Source organism: Zonotrichia leucophrys, chromosome 10 (assembly GCF_028769735.1).
Source record: "Zonotrichia leucophrys gambelii isolate GWCS_2022_RI chromosome 10, RI_Zleu_2.0, whole genome shotgun sequence".
Lineage (NCBI taxonomy): Eukaryota > Metazoa > Chordata > Aves > Passeriformes > Passerellidae > Zonotrichia > Zonotrichia leucophrys.
The window spans coordinates 19,021,059-19,042,899 of NC_088180.1; the positions used below are offsets into that span (position 1 = coordinate 19,021,059).

General features: G+C 44.1%; 1 protein-coding gene across 4 annotated transcripts in view; it reads left to right on the plus strand.

The window, feature by feature from the left end:
• The window catches only part of IQCH (IQ motif containing H), a 73,203-nt gene that overhangs the window by 42,550 nt on the left and 8,812 nt on the right, over positions 1-21,841 (plus strand). For 2 of the 4 annotated variants that reach the window (XM_064722255.1, XM_064722256.1), the window contains 4 exons: positions 9,052-9,132; positions 12,407-12,527; positions 13,764-14,050; positions 19,589-19,756. In XM_064722255.1, the coding sequence (XP_064578325.1) occupies positions 9,052-9,132; positions 12,407-12,527; positions 13,764-14,050; positions 19,589-19,756 (657 nt within the window). The remainder of the gene's footprint in view (positions 1-9,051; positions 9,133-12,406; positions 12,528-13,763; positions 14,051-19,588; positions 19,757-21,841) is intronic. The other 2 variants (XM_064722257.1, XM_064722258.1) reach the window with 1 other exon arrangement.

Genomic DNA, 21,841 nt, shown 5'->3' on the forward strand with positions numbered 1-21,841 from the left:
ATATTTTTATTTATATATATAAATAAAATGTATAAATAAAATTTATAAATAAAATTTATAAATAAAATATATAAATAAAATATATAAATAAGATATAGAAATAAAATACATAAATAAAATATATAAATATTATTTATAATAATATATTTACATATATTAAATATATTTAAATATATTTTAAATAGTATATTTATGTATATAAATAAATTTGATATATTTTTATTTATATATATTTGTGTCCCCTGAGGTCCCTGCTCGCTGCAATCCCCACCCTGAGCCTTCATTGGAAGGTAAATGTTGGCATCACAGCCCAGCCTGGCTTCACAAAGCAGCAGTAATTCAAATAAAACAGGGAAATAATCCAAACTATATTCCAAAATATGAAGGAATGCCTGGCAGCCAACTGTGGAAGGACTTGTAGCGCTTCCTATGCAATAAAAGGCAGGGTTTATACATTTTTTATACATATAAAATTTTATATATTTTTATTTATATATATAAATAAAATGTATAAATAAAATATATAAATAAAATATAGAAATAATATATAAATAAAATATATAAATATTATTTATAATAATATATTTAAATATATTAAATATATTTAAATATATTTTAAATAGTATATTTATGTATATAAATAAATTTGATATATTTTTATTTATATATATTTATTTTATGAAGACATACAAAGGAAGGTTTATAGGCAGCACAGCCTAATCTCCATTGGAATTCTTTCCATAGAAATTTGGAATTATTGAAACAAAGATTAATTGGGATTGGGATTAAAATAGCTGAACGTCACTAATTTGAAATCGTACACACTGATTGGTTTTTCAGCTGGTTTTCTGTGGATTATTTTTTCTGGATGTTTTGCCTCATTAATAGCTTTTAAACCTGTATGAGACAATACTTGTAGGTTTTGGTGATCATTAAGCTGCTGTAAGTTTTATTACCAGGGGGGTTCAGGTAAGGAGAGCCATCTGTAAAAATCTAAGGGAAAATCAGAGCATGAACTCAGGCACTCCTGGATTCCTGAGAATCCCCAGGATTGAGAGGCTGGAAGATGATGCATTTTAACTGCAGAAAAATCCATATGAAACCGCACTTCATTATTCTGGCATTCCAAGAACTATTTGTAGTTTAAATATTCATTGGTATTTAAATGTCTTAATTTCAATAAGCATTTGATATTTCTGTATATCTTGCCAAATTCATTCCTAATGTAATGGTTTTAAAGCCAGAAGGAATGTATCCAGAAAAATTGTTTAATTTACATAAACTACTCATTATAGCTCCTCTGATTTTTTTTTAAATTCAATCAAAACGGGTTTGAAATTTGGGGTTGATTGAATTATATTGTATATTAAAGTTTCAAATTGGGCTGATGACGGTTCTGCTGCGTTTGACAGATACAGAATAATTCCACGTTATAAAACAGTTGCTGATGGAAAGCTGAAGGGATAATTGAGCTGATCTGCAGGTCAGGCAGGACGGAGCAGAGCCTGGAACTGCAGCCAGTGGGACACAAAGCTCAGGATGTGCAAATTCTAGACTAGTCTGCAAACATGGAAGAGGAAACCTCATTCTCTTTGTGGATCAGTTCTCCGGGATGGATGTATGGATTTTAAATGGTCCTGCAGATAAATACAGTGATGGGAATGAGTGGGTGGTGGAGTTGAAAGGAAGAAAAAGGCTAAGAAGAGTAATTTAGGGAAACTTAGGGCTTTTAATTAAGAGTGAAGTAATAGAGATTGCAATGGGATGAAATGGAGAGAGAAGGAATCAACAGCAGCAGTGACAGGACAAGGGGAAATGGCTGCCCCAGACCTGAGCCAGCGCTGCAGTCACCCTGAGAGCAGTGACATTCCCTGTTTCTGTGCCTTGCTCATTCCTTCCCTAAGTGCTTCTGCATAAAGGCCACAGTGAGCCCAGACTTCCTTTTCGCTGCCTCGAGCTTGGGTACAGCCAGTGAGAAACCCCTAAATGCAGACACACGGTGGAAGTTGGGAAATAAACGTGGGATTGTGAATTTGATGTTATTTCCCAAAGTCAGCAGACAATTCCAGGCCAGTGCTGACGTGGGGTTTGCCAAAGTTGTCTATTGAAGATGGAGGGAGAGACCCATCTTGCTTGATCAGCATCTGACTCCACTTTATTCACCAATCAGGCACCTTTTATAACCGTGTTAATTAAGTTCATGCATATTGCAAAATCTGAGCTCACAATAGGTCAGAGATAACATACCAACCCCTCCTTATGTTTCCAATACCAAGATTTGGGTTCCCAAAATTATTTTTGCTTTCCCAAAACAGTCAAAGATAGAATATCTGTTTGTTATAAGAAAGCTGCCTGAGAACTCTGGTATGCCAGGTTCTCAAGGCCTTCATGTTTGTCACTTTTACTTGTAATTAAAAATAACCTGAGAACCTCTGCTGTTCACAGAAACAGGCTGTGAGAACCTGTCCCCCACAGCTGCCTTCCAAGCCATTTCTGAAAAAATCTCCAACAGTTGTCCAGAGAAGCTCTGGGTTCCTGATCCCTGCAAATGTCCCAGGCTGGGCTGGACAGGGCTTGGAGCAGCCTGGGATGGTGGGAGGTGATGGGATGGGATTGGTGCCTTGGGCTGAGCTGGAGCAGAGCTGGGCAGAGCTCCAGAACAAAGCAGGGATTCATTCCCAGCATCTCCTCCATGGATGCACCTTGGGCAGCACCAGAGCCCAGCCAGGGCTGCACCCAAGATGAACCAAAATGGCCCCAAAATGCACGAGGGGCACGGGCTCTGTCCCTGGGATCAGCTCTGCTCCATTTGCACCTTGCAGTTCATTGTCCCATCCCAGCTTAGCCCAGGCAGTCCCACCCTGCTTGTTTTTCTCTCTGCAGCCCACGGGGTTTGTGCTCTGGGCTGAGATTTGGGGCATTTGTGCTTGGTGCCAGCTGGGGCAGGGATTGTTTTGTGTCCCTGCTCTGTGCACAGAGCTCACCATCCCTCATGTGAACCCAGACCCACCCACTAAAGCAGCACAGAATGGGAAAAATAGAAAAGCTGAAAGCTGAGGCATCAGGATGATCCTGAAAATCCCTCCCAATCCAACCTCTCTGTGATTCCAAAGTGTGGAACTTGCTGCTGCTCTGAGCACCTTGAACGTTTCTCCAATTTCCCTGCCTTCCACGTTTACCCTCTTTTGAAACAAGGACTCCCAGCCTCCCCAGCCTCAGCGCAGGAGAGCAGGGGATTAAAACACTCCTTTTGTCAGGGAACACCATTGTAATGATCCACATTTAAACATCAAAGCAGGAGTTTGTGCTTTCATGTCCTGGTGCAGTGTGGGGACCTGGTTCCTTTGATAATGAAGACGTCGTGTCACTGCCACACACAAACGGATGCTGGCAGGTTATTAAAAAATTCAGCTTCTTGATGAAAGACTATCCTGCAGGCTAGCAGCACAGTGAAAAGCCTCTCCATTCTGGTGGAATTATTAGAAATGAGAACATGACTGTAAGCACTAAATTATGGTAATACTTACAAATAGCATCATTTGCATAGCAGTTTAAGACACGCCACCCAGATTTTCCTCAGTGGCGTGGAGTAGGCAACAGATTAAAAATAATGGACTTGGTGAGTTTGAACTGTGTAAAAATCTATTCCAGCTAAAAATGAGCCTGGTTTTAGATTCCTCAATGCAAATACAGCATTGGGGCAGCCCCAAATGCACGACAGGATTATGGATGGGTTTCACCTTGTTAACTTAATGCAGCCTCTGAGTTATCTGAACAATTAATCTGCAACTGCAGGAAGGGTTGAATTCATAAACTGCAAAATGTCTCCAAGCCCATCAGCCCCCTGTGCACTGCTCGAGTCTGTCAGCAGAGGAATTTCATCCCGAGGCCCAGGCTCCAGTGGCTCAATATCCAGAGAAATGCTGAACTTTTGGCACTTGTGGGCTTGGTTCTGGAGACATCTTCCAGTGTGGAAAAGAACATCAGGGTCTGGCCCTTGTTGTGTACAAAAAAACCCCAAAAACCAGTTAATCTGATAAGGAGACTCGGTATCTTGTAGGGTGAATGATGATTGTAGGGAACAAATAAATTAATTTTTAACATCTGCAGGTTTTCTGTACTAGTTCAAGCTGCAGTCACTCCATGCATAGCACAAAAAGCGGTTTTGCTGCTGTAAGAATAAGTGAATTTTTTTGGAATATCTAGCTAAAGATATTCATAATCCTTATTAATAGATGGTATAGCTGGGCACCTCATTCCTGCTCCAAGTCAGCAGCACAGATTCTGGAAAATCTCACCCAAACTTTTATGGACCCTTGCTGGGAGACTCTAAATTCATGGAAAATTCTCATTATTGCTGACACAATCTCTGGCTTAGAGAGATTCTGACTAATTGGAGGCTGGGAGAGTATCCAGCAATGGATAAACTCACTCTGTCTTCATATTTTCCTTTTTCTTAGGACTCAAACTCCCAAAACTCTTCCTTTTTAGGGCAAAGAGAACATCACCTTCCTGTTGGCATTGCCTTTTTTCTTCTTTTAACAACTCCCTTTATATAAATAACACAGGACTGCAGGATCCCTTCCTCTTGTATAAATGTGGAATTGTAGTAAATCACTAGATTAAATTACTACTGAAATTAATTTTAGAATTATCTTTTATTACCCTGTGACTTAATTAACCACCAGGACCAACAACATGATGTGAGTTTATCTAGCAGCAAGTCTGAAAAGAACAAAGATCAGGCTGGAGACAAAGGGATAAAGAAGAGCTGAGAATCCAGGGATAGAACAAGACACAGAAAAACAAGCAACAAATGCTCTCTGAACAAGCCCTTAAAACTGGTGATAGCTACACAGCCATTTCCAAACTCCATCAAATATCTGTCAAATATCATCAAATAGGGGGAAAGAAAAGGATTTAATGCACTTGGGCAGCCCCTGCTAGAAAAATGTTTGAGTTTTACTCCTCCAGTTGAGTCAGAGGATTTTGTCTCTGTTTCTTTTCCTTACAGGCAGTTAATTAATTAATGCAGTATATTTATTACCATGAGGAAATCAGAACCTTTTCAAAAGGGACAATTCTGGACAATTTTTGGTCTGAATCACCTAAACCTAAACCAAGATTTGGATGCTGCTTGCAGGATTTTGCAATGATTGCTGTTGGGAAATAGGAATGCAAAATGCAGGATGCTGCTTTAAATGAATCTTTTTTTGGTCAGCTTTTCAAAGTCCTGCAGGAAGTAATGGATGAATTTTGGGATTAGCTGGCAGTCAGGAATAGTGGGGAGCAGATTGTGTCCTGCTTGGATGAATTCCATGTACTGAGATTTCCACATCTTATTTCTTTGCTGAGTTCAGGAACTCAGAGGAGGATGTGTGTGCAAACAAATCAGGATAAAACCAATCCATCAAAAAGGTAATTTCAGAAACCTGCCAGTGCCAGCACACTCCTTCCTGACCCCCTTTGAACACAGCAGAGCTTCCTAACACTGCTTTTTTCCCGAGTTTTTGTTGATTGATCTGAGTGTAACACCTAGAGCCCACGGAGGGGGTTCTCGAGGAAGGAGCCAGCTGTGCACGTGCAATTGCAGGTGTGGAATTCTTCCAGCCTCAAGAGGGCCAGAAACCCTGACAGATCCCCAGAAAATGCATTTCCAGCACTTTAGCATTTCTTCTGACTGATATCATGTTTAACAGGGAAAGAAAAGGAGCCCAAAGACTTCAGGAAGAGCTCAGTGGTGGAAAGGAGCAGTGCTGGAGGTTTCTTAGTGAGAGCAGAGCAATTATTCCAAATAATTGAAATATTCATGGCACCTGCAGACAACCCTCAGTTTGTTGAGATTATCTGTACGTGATGAGCAAATCTGAGGTGAAATAAAGCAGATTTGTGTCCCTGGGCTTGGTGAAACCCAGAATATCATCCCTGAACCACAAGCAGGGGCTCTGCAAGCTGTTGGGCTGTGTGTCCTATTGATTTAATATGCTCCTAATCAGTACATAAAGCTATAGGCCTGCAGTGTTAATTTTTCATATGCTTACAAAGTACCCTTTGATTTTCTGTCACGCGTTAATTACAGCGTTTTGCCATTAAATAGGAAGCTTTGTGTAAACTAATTACTAGGTAATCATTGTCTACCGCCAGCGTGCTGTTCCTACCTTTTATTTTATTCGAGAAATGCACAGATCTCAGTCTGGAACCACTATACCTTCCAGCCATTAGCTCTCACTAATTCATAGCATTATTGTGCTAAGATTGTAGGAGTTGTAATTGTTGTGGTATCAGTGCTGTTAATTACCGGAGTAAACAGTTGAAATGGTGCCAAGGTCTATTGTACAAGGCAGAGGAAAAGGAGGTTTAAATGTTACTTCCACCATCTGGGGACTGGAGGAGAGGCAAATGCTAGAAAACAGCAGTGAGGCAATATCAGAACTTCAGCTCCAGGGTTTGAGGCCATATGGATCCAGAATATTTTGAATCAATTGAATTTAAGTGCCAGTTTGTAGCAATAACAGTGGGGAAGGAGAGGATAAAGCAGGAGCACTAAAGAAATCTGAAATGCCTTAATGTTGGTGCAGCCAATAAAATGCCTGCTTGGATTATTTTAAAAATGTTTGTTTTGCTAAAATCCAAAAAGTAACGCATAGGCAACTCTGGGAATAAAGGGAGTTTAAGTGTGTGCTGTTTGTGAAAAACAATGCAGGTTTTGTCTGACAATTCCTGTAGCATTACAGCAATTTCCATAAAATTCCTGGGAAGTGACTGTGGATTTTCCATATAAGGTTTTTTTTTCTTTCTGAAACCACATTTTTGGAATTCATTAGAATATTTTGTTTAGAGGTACAAACCAGAAAGGAGAGCAAGGCACAGAAGCGTGGCAAATTTATAGAGATGGGAAAAAAGGAAAGTCAATTAATTGGGAAAATAATTTTCTTCTGAGGAATTAGAATTGTTTGTGCATTTGCAGGAATCTCACTAAAATACAGGAAATGCACTTGCAGAAATCTCTCTAAAATACAGGAAAATGCCTTCAAACACTCCTGATCTCATTTTGTATGAGAATTAACCTCCCAATGTCCTGAACTTACAAATGCTGCCTTTAAAATAAATACAGGATTATTGTTTTGAAGAGAGATTTTTGAAGATCGTGACAATTTTGTTTTCTTTGCTCTGAAGGAGGGTGTGGGGAACCTTGAACATGCAGGATGCACCTTGCAAAAGACACAATTTGGAATATTTATTTGGATTAGAAAGCAAACTAATAAAATTCACATTCAGTGGATAAACAAGCAGAATTATTTGAGGAGTTCACAGCACTTTGAAGATCCTTTTCCAGGCTGATTTTTGCAGCACAGATTTGATCTTTGATTTCCCTGCATAGATTGTTTTCCGAGCAGGGATCTGGCAGCAAATTGCTGCTGCCACTTTCGGAGTGTTTGCAGGAAATAGGAAGGATCTCTCTTCCTAAACAATCCTGGTTTATTTATTTTTTATTGGTCTGTTAGCAGATGTTGAAGTAGTTCAGGGCACAATGTAAACATGTGCTTTTCAATGGCTGCTAAATAGGAAAGTGCACAATGAAAGGAGCGCTTGGGAGGGGGCTTGGAGCAGGGCAGAGAGGGGGTTTTGTGGGGTTTTTGTGCGTCTGTGGTTGAATTTAGAATTAAAAGAAGTGCTTGATCTTTCAGCGCCGTGGCCCCATGTGGTGTGAGAAAAGGAGCAGCACTTGAAGGGCCGGGGGTTTGAAAAGGAGCTCGGCTCGGGTTGTGGCGGCCTGGAAGGGGCTGTGCTGTCCGTGGGCTCGGTGCCGTGGCCCCATGTGGTGTGAGAACAGGAGCGGCACTTGAAGGGCCGGGGGTTTGAAAAGGAGCTCGGCCCCGGTTGTGGCGGCCTGGAAGGGGCTGTGCTGTCCGTGGGCTCGGTGCCGTGGCCCCATGTGGTGTGAGAACAGGAGCGGCACTTGAAGGGCCGGGGGTTTGAAAAGGAGCTGGGCTCCGGTTGTGGCGGCCTGGAAGGGGCTGTGCCGTCCGTGGGCCCATTGAGGCCCCGCAGCTGCGGCCCAGCCCCGCAGACCCTGCAGTGGGAGCCCGGCCGAGTGCGGGATTGTGGGCTCTGCCTTCCGCACCCCCTCCATGGCAGGCAGCTGAAATGGGCCATTAGCTATCAGGGAAAATTGTCTTTGCTCCTTTCAGCAGATGGAGCAAATATTTTACAAAGCAATTTTACATAGGAAAAGCATTTGTGTGAGGCGGTAATGACGGCTGTTTGCCATGATGGGACCCGAGCTCAGAACATGCTTTCCCAGCTCTGGGGAAGGCAGAATTGGCACTTTTTTAATTTTAAAATTTGCAGTTAACACTGAAAAGCCCGGGCTTTAAATCAGGTTGCTCGCTTTAAGTAGATAGAGGGTGTTCAGTGCGCTGCTTCCAAAGCCATTCCCAGTTTTAGAGATCTCTCCATTTATTCTGTTCACTGTGATATTTGTGCTCCTGGCCGGGGTGGACCTGTCTGAATAAGAAAAAAGTGCCCAATCAGTTTAATTTGCAAAACAGGAAATAATGGCAGTTATTTGGCCATTTGGGCAGCAGGCACTGGCTCCTTCCATGGATGCTGGTGTCACTGAGAACATCAGGGCTGGAGTGAGTTATTCCAGCTCCAAGAGAAAGGATGTGCTTATAAATGGCAGGAATTGCCATTGTGCCATCCAAGTGGCATAAATTGCCACAGCTCCACTGACTGCAGCAGAGTCGTGGCACTTTGTACTGCTCAGGAGCTCTCTGCTGATTTTATTCCTCTCTGACCCACTCAGCTTTCCTTTAAAGGAATTTGGAGTCCCTTTCTTCACTCTGTTTGCTTGCAAAGTCTAAATAATTTCCTTTCCATCTGGTTTTTAGCTAAAAACCCCTGCATCTTATGCATCCTGCTCTGCAGCCTCTTGCTTTCCCCAGATCTTTCTTCCTGCGTCTATTTCTTCTTCCTATTTATTTATTTCTCTTCTCAACCAGCTTTTCTTTCTTTTTCTTTCTGTCTCCAGCAAATTTCCTACTACAGCCTTCAACATCTGCCACGCTTGGTCCTAATTTTGTGTTGCAACTGCCAAAGAAAACCTTTCAAAATTCATCTTGCAGAAGGGTGAGAAATTATTTCTCATTTAGTGGGAAAAAGCTGTAATTTTTTTTTTTTTTTTTTTGGTGCTTCTTCATTGTTATAAAAAGGTGCTAAACCAATTTGGAGAGATGTAAAGATTTCTACATGATGTAAACAATATTTGGGCTGCTCATTTTTAGTGCTACTGAGAAACATCAGCTGCAAGGTTTGAACAAATGCTCCCTGTTTCTGTTGAGCCTGTGGTCTTGGATTGTTTGGGGCCACATCAAGAGAGAAAACATTGGTAGGCTCTGCTGGAGATACTGTCCAATTTAAATGAAATTAGCCAGCTGAGCACTGATCCTTTTAAAAGGTTTGACTTCATGAGTGAGTGTTGGATGCGGGCTTGAATTTGCCTACTAAAACTCCCTATAATCAGGATTATTGCCTTTTTAGAGCTTACAGTTGCAAAAAACCCCTCCATCCAGGATTCCAGGAGCTGATCCCTAAAGGGTGAGTCCCTTCTGTGGGCACCCTGAGTGCCCAGGCTTTGTTCTGAGAGCCCACCTGGCCTTGGGGCTCAAGGGAGGCTTGGCAGATTTTCTTGAATTGATGATTTGTTTAAAATCCTGCTTTGTTTCTGTCAGACAGGTTTGGTGCTCGCATCCTTCACAATCCTCAGAGCTGTGGCTGCCCCTGGAGGTGTCCAAGGCCAGGTTGGAACCTGGGATGGGATGGGATTTAAGTTCCCTCCCAACCCAAACCACTCCAGGATTCCATGATTTATTATCCTAAAGCACCATCCCTAGATGTGCAAGAGAAAATTTCCTTGGAAGTTGTGCCTGATTTTGCAGCCGGGTTAGGGAGGTTTCTTCCACAGCCAGGTGTGATCCTCCAGCTCTGTGTGAAAGGAGAGGCAGCTCAGAACTGTGGCTCTGGAAATCTGTGTCCCACTTTAATTGTTCCTCACACAAACCTGGGCACAGCACTCCCAAATGCCTCCACATCCAGCAGACATTTCTGGTTTGGTTTTTTTCCCCCTGTGATTTATCAAAATCTTTCAGGCAGCCACGGCACAGCTCTTGCTTTGTTTGTTTTTATATTTCTGTTGAAATTGCTCCATAGCCCGAGTCAGCAGGTCTCAGGGATGAGGAGGGAATGACAGAGGTGTTGCTGATTTGTGGGGCAGCAGTTCCAGGCCATCCATCAAGGCTCACATCCTCCAAAGATGAGAGGATTTTCATGAGCCACCTCAGCCCGTGCCTTGTTGGCTCAGCAATAATTCAGCACAAACACAAACCCACACAAGGCCAATGGTGCTCTGCTCTTTCAGTCAGCTCAACCATCCAGACCCAAAATTCCTCCTCCAGATCCTGAGGAAATGAGCAGGGTAAAAACCTGAAGTTGGGTAAATTCTGAGTTTGGATCTCATGCTTTATGTGCTCCTTTGTTTTGGGGTAAATTCTGAGTTTGGATCTCATGCTTTATGTGCTCCTTTGTTTTTTGGGTAAATTCTGAGTTTGGATCTCATGCTTTATGTGCTCCTTTATTATTGGGTAAATTCTGAGTTTGGATCTCATCCTTTAAGTGCTCCTTTGTTTTTTTGGGTAAATTCTGAGTTTGGATCTCATGTTTCATGGGCTCCTTTGTTTTGGGGTAAATTCTGAGTTTGGATCTCCTGCTTTATGTGCTCCTTTATTATTGGGTAAATTCTGAGTTTAGATTTCATGCTTTATGTGCTCCTTTGTTTTGGGGTAAATTCTGAGCTTGGATCTCGTGTTTCATGGGCTCCTTTGTTTTTGCCATGAGATCGTGCTGCTTAGTGTATTGATCTACTGACTAAAACCACTTTTAACCCCTTTCTTTGTGATATTTTTTAAGTCAAGAACATATTTTCCTCTTTATTATATGATAGGGGTCCACATATCCCAGATCAGCATCACCATGTGAGCACCCCCATATTTTTAAGGTACTTTTCCCCTCAGCTGTCCCCCTTCCATGGCTGGGCAGCTGAGGCCGGGGTGCAAAATGCCTTTGCTGCAGTCTCAGGGTGGCTGCAGCCAGCAGCAGGGTTTGGGTCCAACCCAGATTCCCCAGTTGTCCAGAGGAGCTGTGGCTGCCCCTGGAGCCCTGGAAATGTCCAAGGCTGGATGGGTTTGGACAGCCTGGGACAGGGGAAGGTGTCCCTGCCTTGGCAGGGCTGGAAAAGGGTGGGATTTCAGTTCCCTTCCCCCCCAAACCATCCAGTGATTCCAATCATTGCTCCATCCTCCTCGTGCTGGTAGGCAAATCCCAGTGAAGTCATTTGGAATTTGCATTTTTGGTTACTTTCCATCATGTGCTCCATGGCAAAGCCCATCTCTGCAAACTCACTGCTCCGGAAAAACAGCTTTCATTTTTTATTTGCTATTCTTAGCTGTCAGCCACAAGGATTCCTCATGTTCCTCCAGAGCCTGGCATGGGGTGGTGGTGGCCGAGGACACGGCAGGGCCAGAGCAGGGCTGGTCACTGCTGCAGCCGGGCAGAGGGGATGGAAAGAGGGGAAGGAGCCCCAGGGGAGCAGGGGAGGCTCATGAAGCAGCAAGGAAAGGAGCCTGAAGCAATCCAGTCAGGGTCCCTGCACTTTATATGCTCCTGTTCTTCTGGGGCTTTGGGGAGCACTAAAAGCAGAGCAGTTACTTGCTGTATTTAATGGGGCTGGGCTGTGTGTGTGATAATAAAGAATTTGAAACTAGGAAAAAAGCTGCTTTAGCTGTGGAGTGACTAATCAAATCCCAGCAAAGACACAGGCACTTGGGAATTTGTTACAGATATTTTGCAGATTTAAAAGGATATCTCCTGCTTTAGAAATGCTTTTGCTTGATTATTCCTTTTTCTCTTTTTTTTTCTGTCTAAAGGGTATTTGGGTTGATAGAAGAGCTTAAACATAGAACCAGCAAAACTATTGCTGGCATATGTGACTATTTCAATATGCTGCTTCAAAATACAAGCAATGTACAAGTTATTGACTGCTGCTATTGATCCCAAAGCAGTTACCAAGTACTTGGCATTTTCAGATGCCAGATCCAATTATTGATATAAATTATAATGCGAGAGATGCTGTGCTGAGGGGGGGATTGGCTTTCAGAGAAGGACAGTTTGCAGGAGGAGGGAAGAGGAGCAAGCAGAAAAATTAAAAAAGGCTTCCTGACTGTGGGTAAACAGTAACCACATTTTTTTTTTTTTTTGCCTGTTGGAGGCCTGGTTTTTAATCACCCCACAAGCAGTTTTCATTTCTGTAGTAAAATTGCTTGTGGTTCTATTTAATTTGTTTCTGCAGGAGCTAGCTTTGGTGAAGATCTCCCAGGAGCTGCCGGGCCTTTTAGCACAGCACGTACAGCCAGTCAATGAGAAACGATTCCCTACATGGGAAAAATTCCTCCAAACATTTCTTACTCAAGGTAAATAAGACTGCAAAGTCGCTGGGAAGTGTTAGAAGGAGTAATTATGCCATATTGTCTGCCATATTCTTGTTAGTCTTGGGCCCATTTAAATATTTATCTCCTTTTATTTCTCCATTATGCTTCAAATGTTCATTTACCAATGAATTATAGGCCACTGTTCTATCATTCACTTGTCCTATCCAAGCTTTTAGTCCATATTTATCCTGGATTCTGAATCCATAAGCACCAACTCCTTAATCCTTGGGTGCTGCACATTTGGGGAAGAGTTTTGGGGAATTCCAACATGTGAGGTAAATTTAACATATAGATTTCTTTATGGAAGAGACAAGGATGAATCAAAGCCTTGAAGGTATTTTTCTTTTTAAATAATGCCACTTAACACATCTAGTACCAATTTTATTACGTAGCTGTTTATCCCCACAAATGGGGTTATGGCATTGTATGCAAGGAAAAGGCAAATCCAGAGTGCCAGGCAAAAGTGAAGTTTAAATCACCTTGGTGATTTTCCTATGGAAAACCAAGCTGGAAATTGTTATTTCCATGCCAAATTCCTCTTGGGGGTGAATGCCACAGGCAGACTCTTAGCTAAGACCATTACATGGATGGGAGTCTCCAAGATGAGCTCCCAGCAGGAGCTGCCATCCCCCAGATCCCAACATTGCATTTCCCAGCTGTTCCGGGCTGGTGCTGAGCTGGATTCTCTCCTGCCACCCCAGGGATTGTTTTCCAGTCAGTGTGGCACTGATCCCCTTTGGAAGTGGGAATGAAAATCACAAATTAAACTCCTTGTTCTTCCATGAGACCCACGATTCTGGCTCTGCTGCTCCCCTTGCTCTGATTGATCTGCTGTTTGTCCTGGGGCTGGGGGCTCCATCCTGTGCCCTCTGAAGGGCAGCACTGGTGGCTTTGATCCCAAGGATGTATGGGGACACAATATGGGTAAATGAAGGTGCTAGAGAATGTTATCTAATCCCCTAAAGAGTTGCAGCTGAACCAATTTACTAAAGATTAGGAGCAGGCCTGATCTTAATAGGCCACACCTGTAGCCAATAAGAACAGTGGTATAAAAGAGTGGGTTGGTGGGAGCTGGAGTCAGATGGCTGCTGCAAGGACCAGGAGCAGTCAGTGCTTAGAGGAGGTATGAAACTCTGGTGATATGGAATCTTTGCACTACAATGATAACAGAACTCGTGATATATAAGACCAAACAAGGGAATTGCTGTCCCATTCCAGGGGGGGTGATCGAAGCCTTTCCCTGCTCGGGCAGCGTCACCAACCTGACGGTGGATCTGCTGATCGAGCCCTCGGGGGAGCTGACTCTGCTGGCGTCTGGGGAGCAGCTCCACGCCGAGGGGCCCCTCAGGTCCTCTGGCACCACCATCCCGCAGCGCTCCGTGGATCCCGGCCTTCTCCAGGCCCTCTGCCTCAAAGTTGGCGAGGCCTGCAAGGCCAAAGGAGTGCTCGGCTACTTCTCCGTGGACTTTGTGGCTTTCACCCATCCCCAAACGGGGCAGCAGCAGGTGAGTGGGGCAGGTTTGGGACCTCACCCTGTCTCCCTGAGGCTGAGAATTCCCAACTTTCCCATGGAACTCCAAAAAATACCAGGAGAAAGCTTTGCCCTTTGGAACAAACTATGTCCAAACTCTGAGGGAAGCACGGGGGTATTCTAACAGCACCTGAGGCATCTCCTTGTTTTTCACTCTCCTGACATTGTTTTCTTCTGGAATCTTCACTGAGGACCTCAATGTTTAGGATGTGTTTGACTGTAAAAGGGAGCATCCCTGGATTTTAAGGCTATGGGGAACTTTGAGGTTTTTGGGAGCTGACAGCACTGTAGGGGTGGCTGTGGTGAACCAGAGAATCAGAGTAATCATGGAATGGTTTGAGCAGGAAGGAACCTTAAAATAATCTCATTCCAACCCCTCATTTTAACACCTTTCACTGTCCCAGGTTTCTCCAAGCCCCATCCAGCCTGGCCTTGGACACTTCCATGGGTCAGGGTCTGTCACAGCTCCTCTGGGCACCTGTGCCAGGGCCTGGCCCTCAGTAATCTCTGAGCTCTGCAATTCAGATCCCAGCTATATCTGACTCCCAGAATGGATGTGCAAGGCACTGCAATCAGAACTCTGGGTGAGCCATACTGGGCAAGTTCCATGCAAGTTCTTTAAAAAGAGGAAGGGATGACATCCTCACCCATGGAAATCCATGGGAGCTCTGCCAATTGCTCCACTCAAGCCAGGAGGTCACTGAAATGCAGGATTGCTTCCTGGATTATTAAGGTTGTGACATTTCCTGGCACAAACAAGGACACATTAAATCATTTAGTGATTATTGTGGCTTCTTAGAATTCCTGTCTGTTCCCTCTTGGTTTTCTTCCCTGTTCCCAGCTGATTTTTACCTTAACATTTCCTATGTTTATCAGCATGTACCACAACCTTAACATTATTTAAGCACAGGTTTTTAAATTTAACTGGATGTGGAGGCAATTAATGAGGCCATCTGTCTTGTGAGAGAGAGATCACACAAAGGCTTGTGCTCCTGAAAGCACCATTTTTTTGGCAAACAAGAAATCCTATCAGACCCTTGGAACATTTGCTGACTCCTTTCACAAGGGTCCCCTTGAATGCAGTAGGTGGGAGGCTCAGGTGCAGTTCCTGGAATTACAGGATACTCAGGAATTCTTTCCAAGTGTGTTTTACAGAAAATAAAATACTGATCTTTGGAGCACTAGGAGAAAAGGATGGGTAAGGAACAATGTGTGTTGGCCCAGGGGGATGACAGAGCCTTGGCTGCCACGAGATCCAAGGGCAAGGAGAGCTGGGACTCCACACAATTCCCTGTTTGCCTCAGGAGTTTGTTTCCATCTCAGTTTGTTTCAGTTTGTGCCTTGATCCTGAGGGAAGGGAGATGGAGGTGCTGTTCTCAGTGTCATGGGGAAGAAGTGGAGATGCATCATTTGGGGTGAATCCCTTCTGATTCCCCCTTTATTTTCCACAATGATCATTCCAAGCCAAGCCTTGGCCCCTCAGAGTGAAATCCTGCCCAGAGCTGTCAGATCCCAGCTGGGAGCTGCACCCAAATAAATCCACTGCATTGACTGGGAATATTTAAACACATCCACTTCCTTACACATTAATTTGGAGAAGCAGGATCCTAAGTCACCTTTTCCATGGGTCTGGTGGATTTTGCACTGCCCCAGCCTTTCCTAACAGTGAGGGAATAATAAATTGGATAAAGTGCTGGGATTGGACAATTCCAACAATTCTCTCCAGACAGAACATAACACATTTTTATGTGCTATCTTCCAACAAGAGCCACAGTGCTGCCACCAACCATCACCCAGCAGGACAGAGGAGTGGCAGAGCCCTAAAATTGGAGTTTTTGGGCAAGCCCAGCCCATGCCAGCAGCTGCCACGAGATGGCAGCCGGAGGAGAGCCTGCAGCACCGCCCCAATCCATCCTCCCGCAGGTTTGGGAAGTCACAAAAGCCACTCTCTGCATTAATATTTTACTAATTGACGTTTTTACAGTATCACTCAAGCACTTCTTTAAAACTAGCGTGGGTGCTCTTCACAATAACGCAGCCGTCGATAGCAGAGCAGATAAAACAGCTAAACCAGAGAGAGCCGAGCTGTAATTTAGGAACTCTTTAAGAATTTATGTGTCCTTCCCTTCTCAAGTTTACATTCTAACGCTGAAGCGTTTTTATGGAAGCTGTAAAGAATTCCAGCATAATTGTGGCTTTATTCACTGGAGCTGCCTTCAGCACAGAGCGCGGGCTCTGGAGCTGTGTGTGCCCAAGGAGAATCCCCTGGAAGCAAATGTTCCCTGGGGTAAACAGCCAGCAAGTCTTGCAGGATGTATTTCTAACTCCTTTTGTTTCCATTGGTGGGAATCTGGAGAGTCCCAATCTGTTCTGTGCTTAGCTTGACCTAAAACCAGTCTTAAATCTATCTAAAATCTTAATTACTGCCTTTGGACTTCGAAAATCAAGTATCAGTTCTAGGCTGTTCTGTTCCACTTTAATTTCTGAACATAAATTCTGAAAACCCCCACATTTCAGATGAGAACTCCTTGTGTTCTGCTAATTTTCCATGCAACCCTGTCAGGATTTGACACCCCCAATCACAAATGTGAACAATTACATCCCTGCCCTTATTGTGTATGCTCAGAAAATGGGGACGGGCTCAATAATAGATGTTTGTTAATCTGTAGGGTTGTATCATTCTTTACTTAAACTTCACCTTTGCACAGGTCATCTCTAAGAGCTCCTGATTTACTGGAGGAGATGATTTATGTGGCCAGAGCCCTTGTCCAGGCCCCGTGTTCTCCCATTCCTGTAGCAGCACAAAGGGGATTTAAAGGACATTTTTGTGTTTCCATGGCAAAAGGGAATCCCCTGCTAGGATAAAGCTGGAAAATCTTGTGCCATCTGATGCTTCTTCCTCTCTCCCCCACGTCAGGGATGTTCTGGGACGCATCCAGGGCAGGAGGGGACATGGCCACAGCCAAAGTGTTCTCAGAGAGCCCTGAGCCAGGCAATCAGTCCTGGGGGTGATCCCAGCTGGCACCAAGCAGTGACCATTTGGCTGCTCTGGGTTCCAGCAGGGGCGGTTCTGCCCCGGGCTCAGGGATGGAAGGAGGGGACAGGTGGCTTCCAGCCATGTTTGCCTTCCTCCTATTCCTCCCCCTCCTCCCCACGCCTTATACTGGAAAATGAAAATATTACAATGACTTTACCTGAGGAGGACATGAAGCTTAAGGGGGTTTTGGAGCTCTCCTTTGTTACAGCAGGGGAGGGGATGGACATTTCCTTCATCCCCCTGTAGATCCAAACTCTTCATTTTGTAGGCAGCAGCAGGAATGGGGCTGAGATGATGAAATCACACCCAAAAACTATTTAATCCCCTCTGGATGCAAACAGCAACTCCTTAAACCAGTATTTGGTCAATCTCATCATTTCCAGCACAGAGGTTGCCCTGCTGAAAGCTTTTTCTGTGCTTCCCTGCTCTCCCAGCCCTTTCCTTGGGAGCCATTCCCTGGAGCAGGGGCTGCAGAGCAGCTCCTGGGCACTGCAGCCAGCCTGGCACGCCGGGGCTTTGTTTGGGTGCTGTGAAATGCATCACTCGAGCAATCACTGGGGTTTGTTTCGTCTGAAATGAAAACAATGTCGTTTGCTCCTGTTTGAACTGTAGGCACTGACCAGGTGGGGTTTGTGTGGGGGGAATGGATTCATCCACTGCCGATGGTTGCTCTGTGAATGTTTGTTAATGTTTTAGCTGCTGTTAAATCCTCAGCCCATTCCCTGCATTTCGCTCTGGGACTCACTTCAGTCACAGGGATGTTTTGGCTTTCCCTTTTTCGTGGTGCCCCTTTAGTCCAGCTGCCTCCTGCAGCTCTGTTTGTGCTCAGCAAAGCTTCAGGTGTGGATTTTGAGGTCAGGTGTAATATCAGGGTCTGGAATAGGAGCAAACCCTTCACCTGGAGCCAGTGAACAGCCCTCAGATATCTGAGATTTTCACTCCCTGGTTCCCTCATTCAGCTCTGTCACTTCTTTCTGAGGGCAAAGTTTTAATTGAAAGGGTAAAACCCAGCTCAGACAAGATCTAGGACATATTGACACAGATTTGTTGATAATGTTTATCAAAATTAATGGAACACTCCCACAATGTGAATAGCTTATAATTATTATTTGGCTCATTGAAAAGGTTGGCACACACTGGAAAAGGAGAAATGGACAGCAAAGTTCCTCCTGTCTCGCAGAAGTGATGATAAACAATAAATTATTGAAGAAAATTAAGTATTATAATTGGGGAACATTCCCCTATTACTAAGTAAAGCCAGCCATTAGCATCCAATTTGCATTTTAGACCGTGCAGCAGGAAATATTTAAGTTGACAAATAGGATATTTAATACAGCAACAGATACTTGGCAGTTAGACATTAACAACTGTTACTGGGGTGATTTATTCCCCATTATCCAAAGGGCATTACTCTGTGCATATGATTCTGAAATTAACTCCACTTTTCCAAGAGGCCTTGGCTGCCTGACCCCTTAATATCCTTATAATGAGTCCATTTACCATTGCAGGGCTGAGGCGAGTTGTTCACTGGGAGATTTGTTTTAAGGGGTCCTCTGTAGGGCAGCTCTTGGTGTGTGAGAACATCTCTCACTGGCAGGGTCGGCACAGGGATTTTTCAAGTGGGAAAAACTCCTGGCAAAAGCAAGCTCTGGTTATTGGGGTGGAGAGCAACCCATGGTGCTTCCCTCAGCCTCCCTGGAGGATCAGTTCTGAAGTTACACAAGAGTTCTGGCTGTCCCTGTTTGGAAGTGGTTTGTGGAATCACAGAGTCCCAGAATGGTTTGGGTGGGAAGGTGTCACAGAGAAAAAATGTGGGCCTTTGTCGGGGCCAAGCCATTTGTTGGTGAGGGGAGACTCAAGACACTCAATATGAGTGATAAGCAAATTCCGTTTATTGAAGAGAGCATCAGACACTTATACAGCAAGTAATAAGCTTATGAATATTCTGTAAGCCAAGCAATCTATTGGTTAAACTATACCATCAACTCTTCCTCATTCCTTAGGGGGGTTACATGTCTCTTTTCTCATGCCTCTTTCACTGTTTGTTATCCTACCACAGCTAGGCCCAAGGACACTGCTATCTGTGCAGGTGCCGGACTTGGAATTAGCCATGGTTTTGTACTTTTCCATTTTCTAGCAGCTAAATTCCCAACAGGAAGGGACCCTAAAGCCCCTCCAGTGCCACCCCAGCCATGGCAGGGACACCTCCCACTGTCCCAATGTCCAGCCTGGCCTTGGGCATTCCAGGGATGCAGGGGCAGCCCCAGCTGCTCTGGGCACCTGTGCCAGGGCCTGCCCACCCTCCCAGCCAGGAATTCCTTCCTCACATCTCCATCACTGCCAACCCTGCCCCAGCACCAGAATGCCAACACACAGGACAGACCCGGGCAGAGATGTTTCTTCACAATTGCTGAATTTTGCTCTTCTTGTTGTTCTTTTTAATTTATTGGAATGCCTCTCTTTGTTTTTTATTAGGTGTGGGCAACAGACCTTGACCTTGGCTACAGTGACCAGCTGGCCCTGAGTCAGCTGCTGGTGTACCTGACAGATGGAAATGTGGATTGTGGCTCCAGCCTCCTGCAGGCACCTCTGGGAGCAAAGGAGAGCCCAAGCCAAGGGGTCCAGCACGAGGGGACAAAACCTGTAAGCAGTGATGTGCTCCCAAACAGAACCATGCATGGAAATCCCAGTTCATGTTCTGTTCCAGAGGAGCTGAATCTGCTAAAAGCAATTCAGGTTTTAAACAGCTGCTCCTGGAGTTTTCCAGGTTAATGGAGCCATGGGCGAACAGCACAGGAGGAGTTAAAGGGAACAGCCCCATCCCAAGGCCAGGCTGGACAGGGCTTGCAGCACCCTGGGATGCCCCAGCTGTCCCTGCCCATGGCAGGGGTGGGGTGGCATCAGCTTCAAGCTCCCTTCCCTCCCAAATATTCTGGGGTTCTATAAAATGGGAAGAAGGGTCTTTAGCAAAGCCAGCATAAGAAGTGTCTGTCTGTGTACACACACATATGGACAGACAACAAAAGCTGTTTGCCGTATTTTGACAGAAGATTCACAGCTCCCTTTTTTCCATCCATAGAGGAGGGAATGTATCACCATTCCAAAAATGTCATGGAGCTGTAATTTAGAGGTTAACGAGCTCTTGATCCATTGTTCTCGTCAAGCAACCACTTTTAGTTGGAGAGAAGTAAATTAGATCTGATTAGTCCCAGTAGTCCAAGTTTTAGAAATGAAAAGTAATCGAGTAGCAACTTTTTTTTAATTAAAATTCTGTCAGAATTAACATAAATTGTTATTATTATATGCTTTATTTTTAATTCTTTCTATATTTCTGAGATTTTTATCTCCTGAAGAGTTAACTACAAGACTCCAGTCTCCCAGGAAAAGAGCAAAAGAAACAAACCAAGAGACAAATGTTTTTACTGCACATGATCTGTAATGAATGATTAAGTAAAACACTTTGTGTAAAATTATGATGTTAATAATGATTCTGTCCCTTTTAATTTATTAGATATTCTCCATGCTGGTAGGGCTGATTTTGATAAAACGGAGCAGCCCCGCAGTTTGTGCAGGGATTTTATTTTTAGAACTCCTTCTTTGAAAGAACAAATTTCCTAGATACTGCTGCTCCTGTAATTATGTACAAAACCAATCACTCATTATAGTTAGGATACATTATCTTCTAGACAGATGAGGCTAAATAAGCAACACATTAATAATTCATCCTGCAGTTCATTATGCATGTGTATGCATGCTTTGTAGCTGAAATAAGCACCTCATCAACCTGATGCCAACCCTTAAACAATAGTTCTGTGTTATTGCAGCCACATTCAAGTTTACGCTTGTTAAACTGCTGCTTGGATTATTTTATCAAGCATTCATTTATTTGTGGTCCCCTACTGCAGAGAAACAGATTTTGGAAGCTCCTTTTTTAAGTTAATGACTTGAGCAATGGGTGTTATTAATTCTCAGAATATTATAAACATGATTAATTTTCAGGCAGAGATGTATTAGATCAGGATTTCAGCTATGTCAACTTAAATGAGTCAATGTCAAAACAAATATCATTTTAGGGGAAATACAGTAAATTACAGGCTTTGATGTGCAGTGTCCCTGCTCCCAGGGACATCAAAAATAGCACCAGGGAAGCCCTGGTTTGGAACAGCTCTGCTCAGAGCTCCTCAGAGCAACATCTCTGTTCTTCTGGCACTGGTGAGAGTTTAAACTTGATGCAGCACCAACCTTAATCCAAGGGGGAGAGAGGGCAGGGTCAGGTGGGAATAAATATTGGGAATAAATTCCTCCCAGAGCAGCTGTGGCTGCCCCTGGATCCCCGGAATGTCCAAGGCCAGGTTGGATTCAGTGCTCTCACAGAGCTCAAGGACCACTGAAGCTGTGAAAACACCAAAATGTGCTTCATGGAGCAATTCTGGATGTGATCTGTCAAACAGGGGTTTGTGGAAATGTCTGTGTCCAGCAGAGCCTGTGAGCAACAGGAATTCCTCCAAATGGAGCCTTATTATTCCATGCTGAGTTCACTGGCAAAAAGCCATTTATGGAATGACAGGATCCAGCATGGTTTGGGTTGGAAGGGAACTTTAAGCTCATCCCATCCCACCCCTGCCATGGCAGGGACACCTTCCTTGTCCCAGGGTGCTCCAAACCCATCCAGCCTGGCCTGGGACATTCCAGGGATGCAGGGGCAGCCCCAGCTTCTCTGGGAATTCC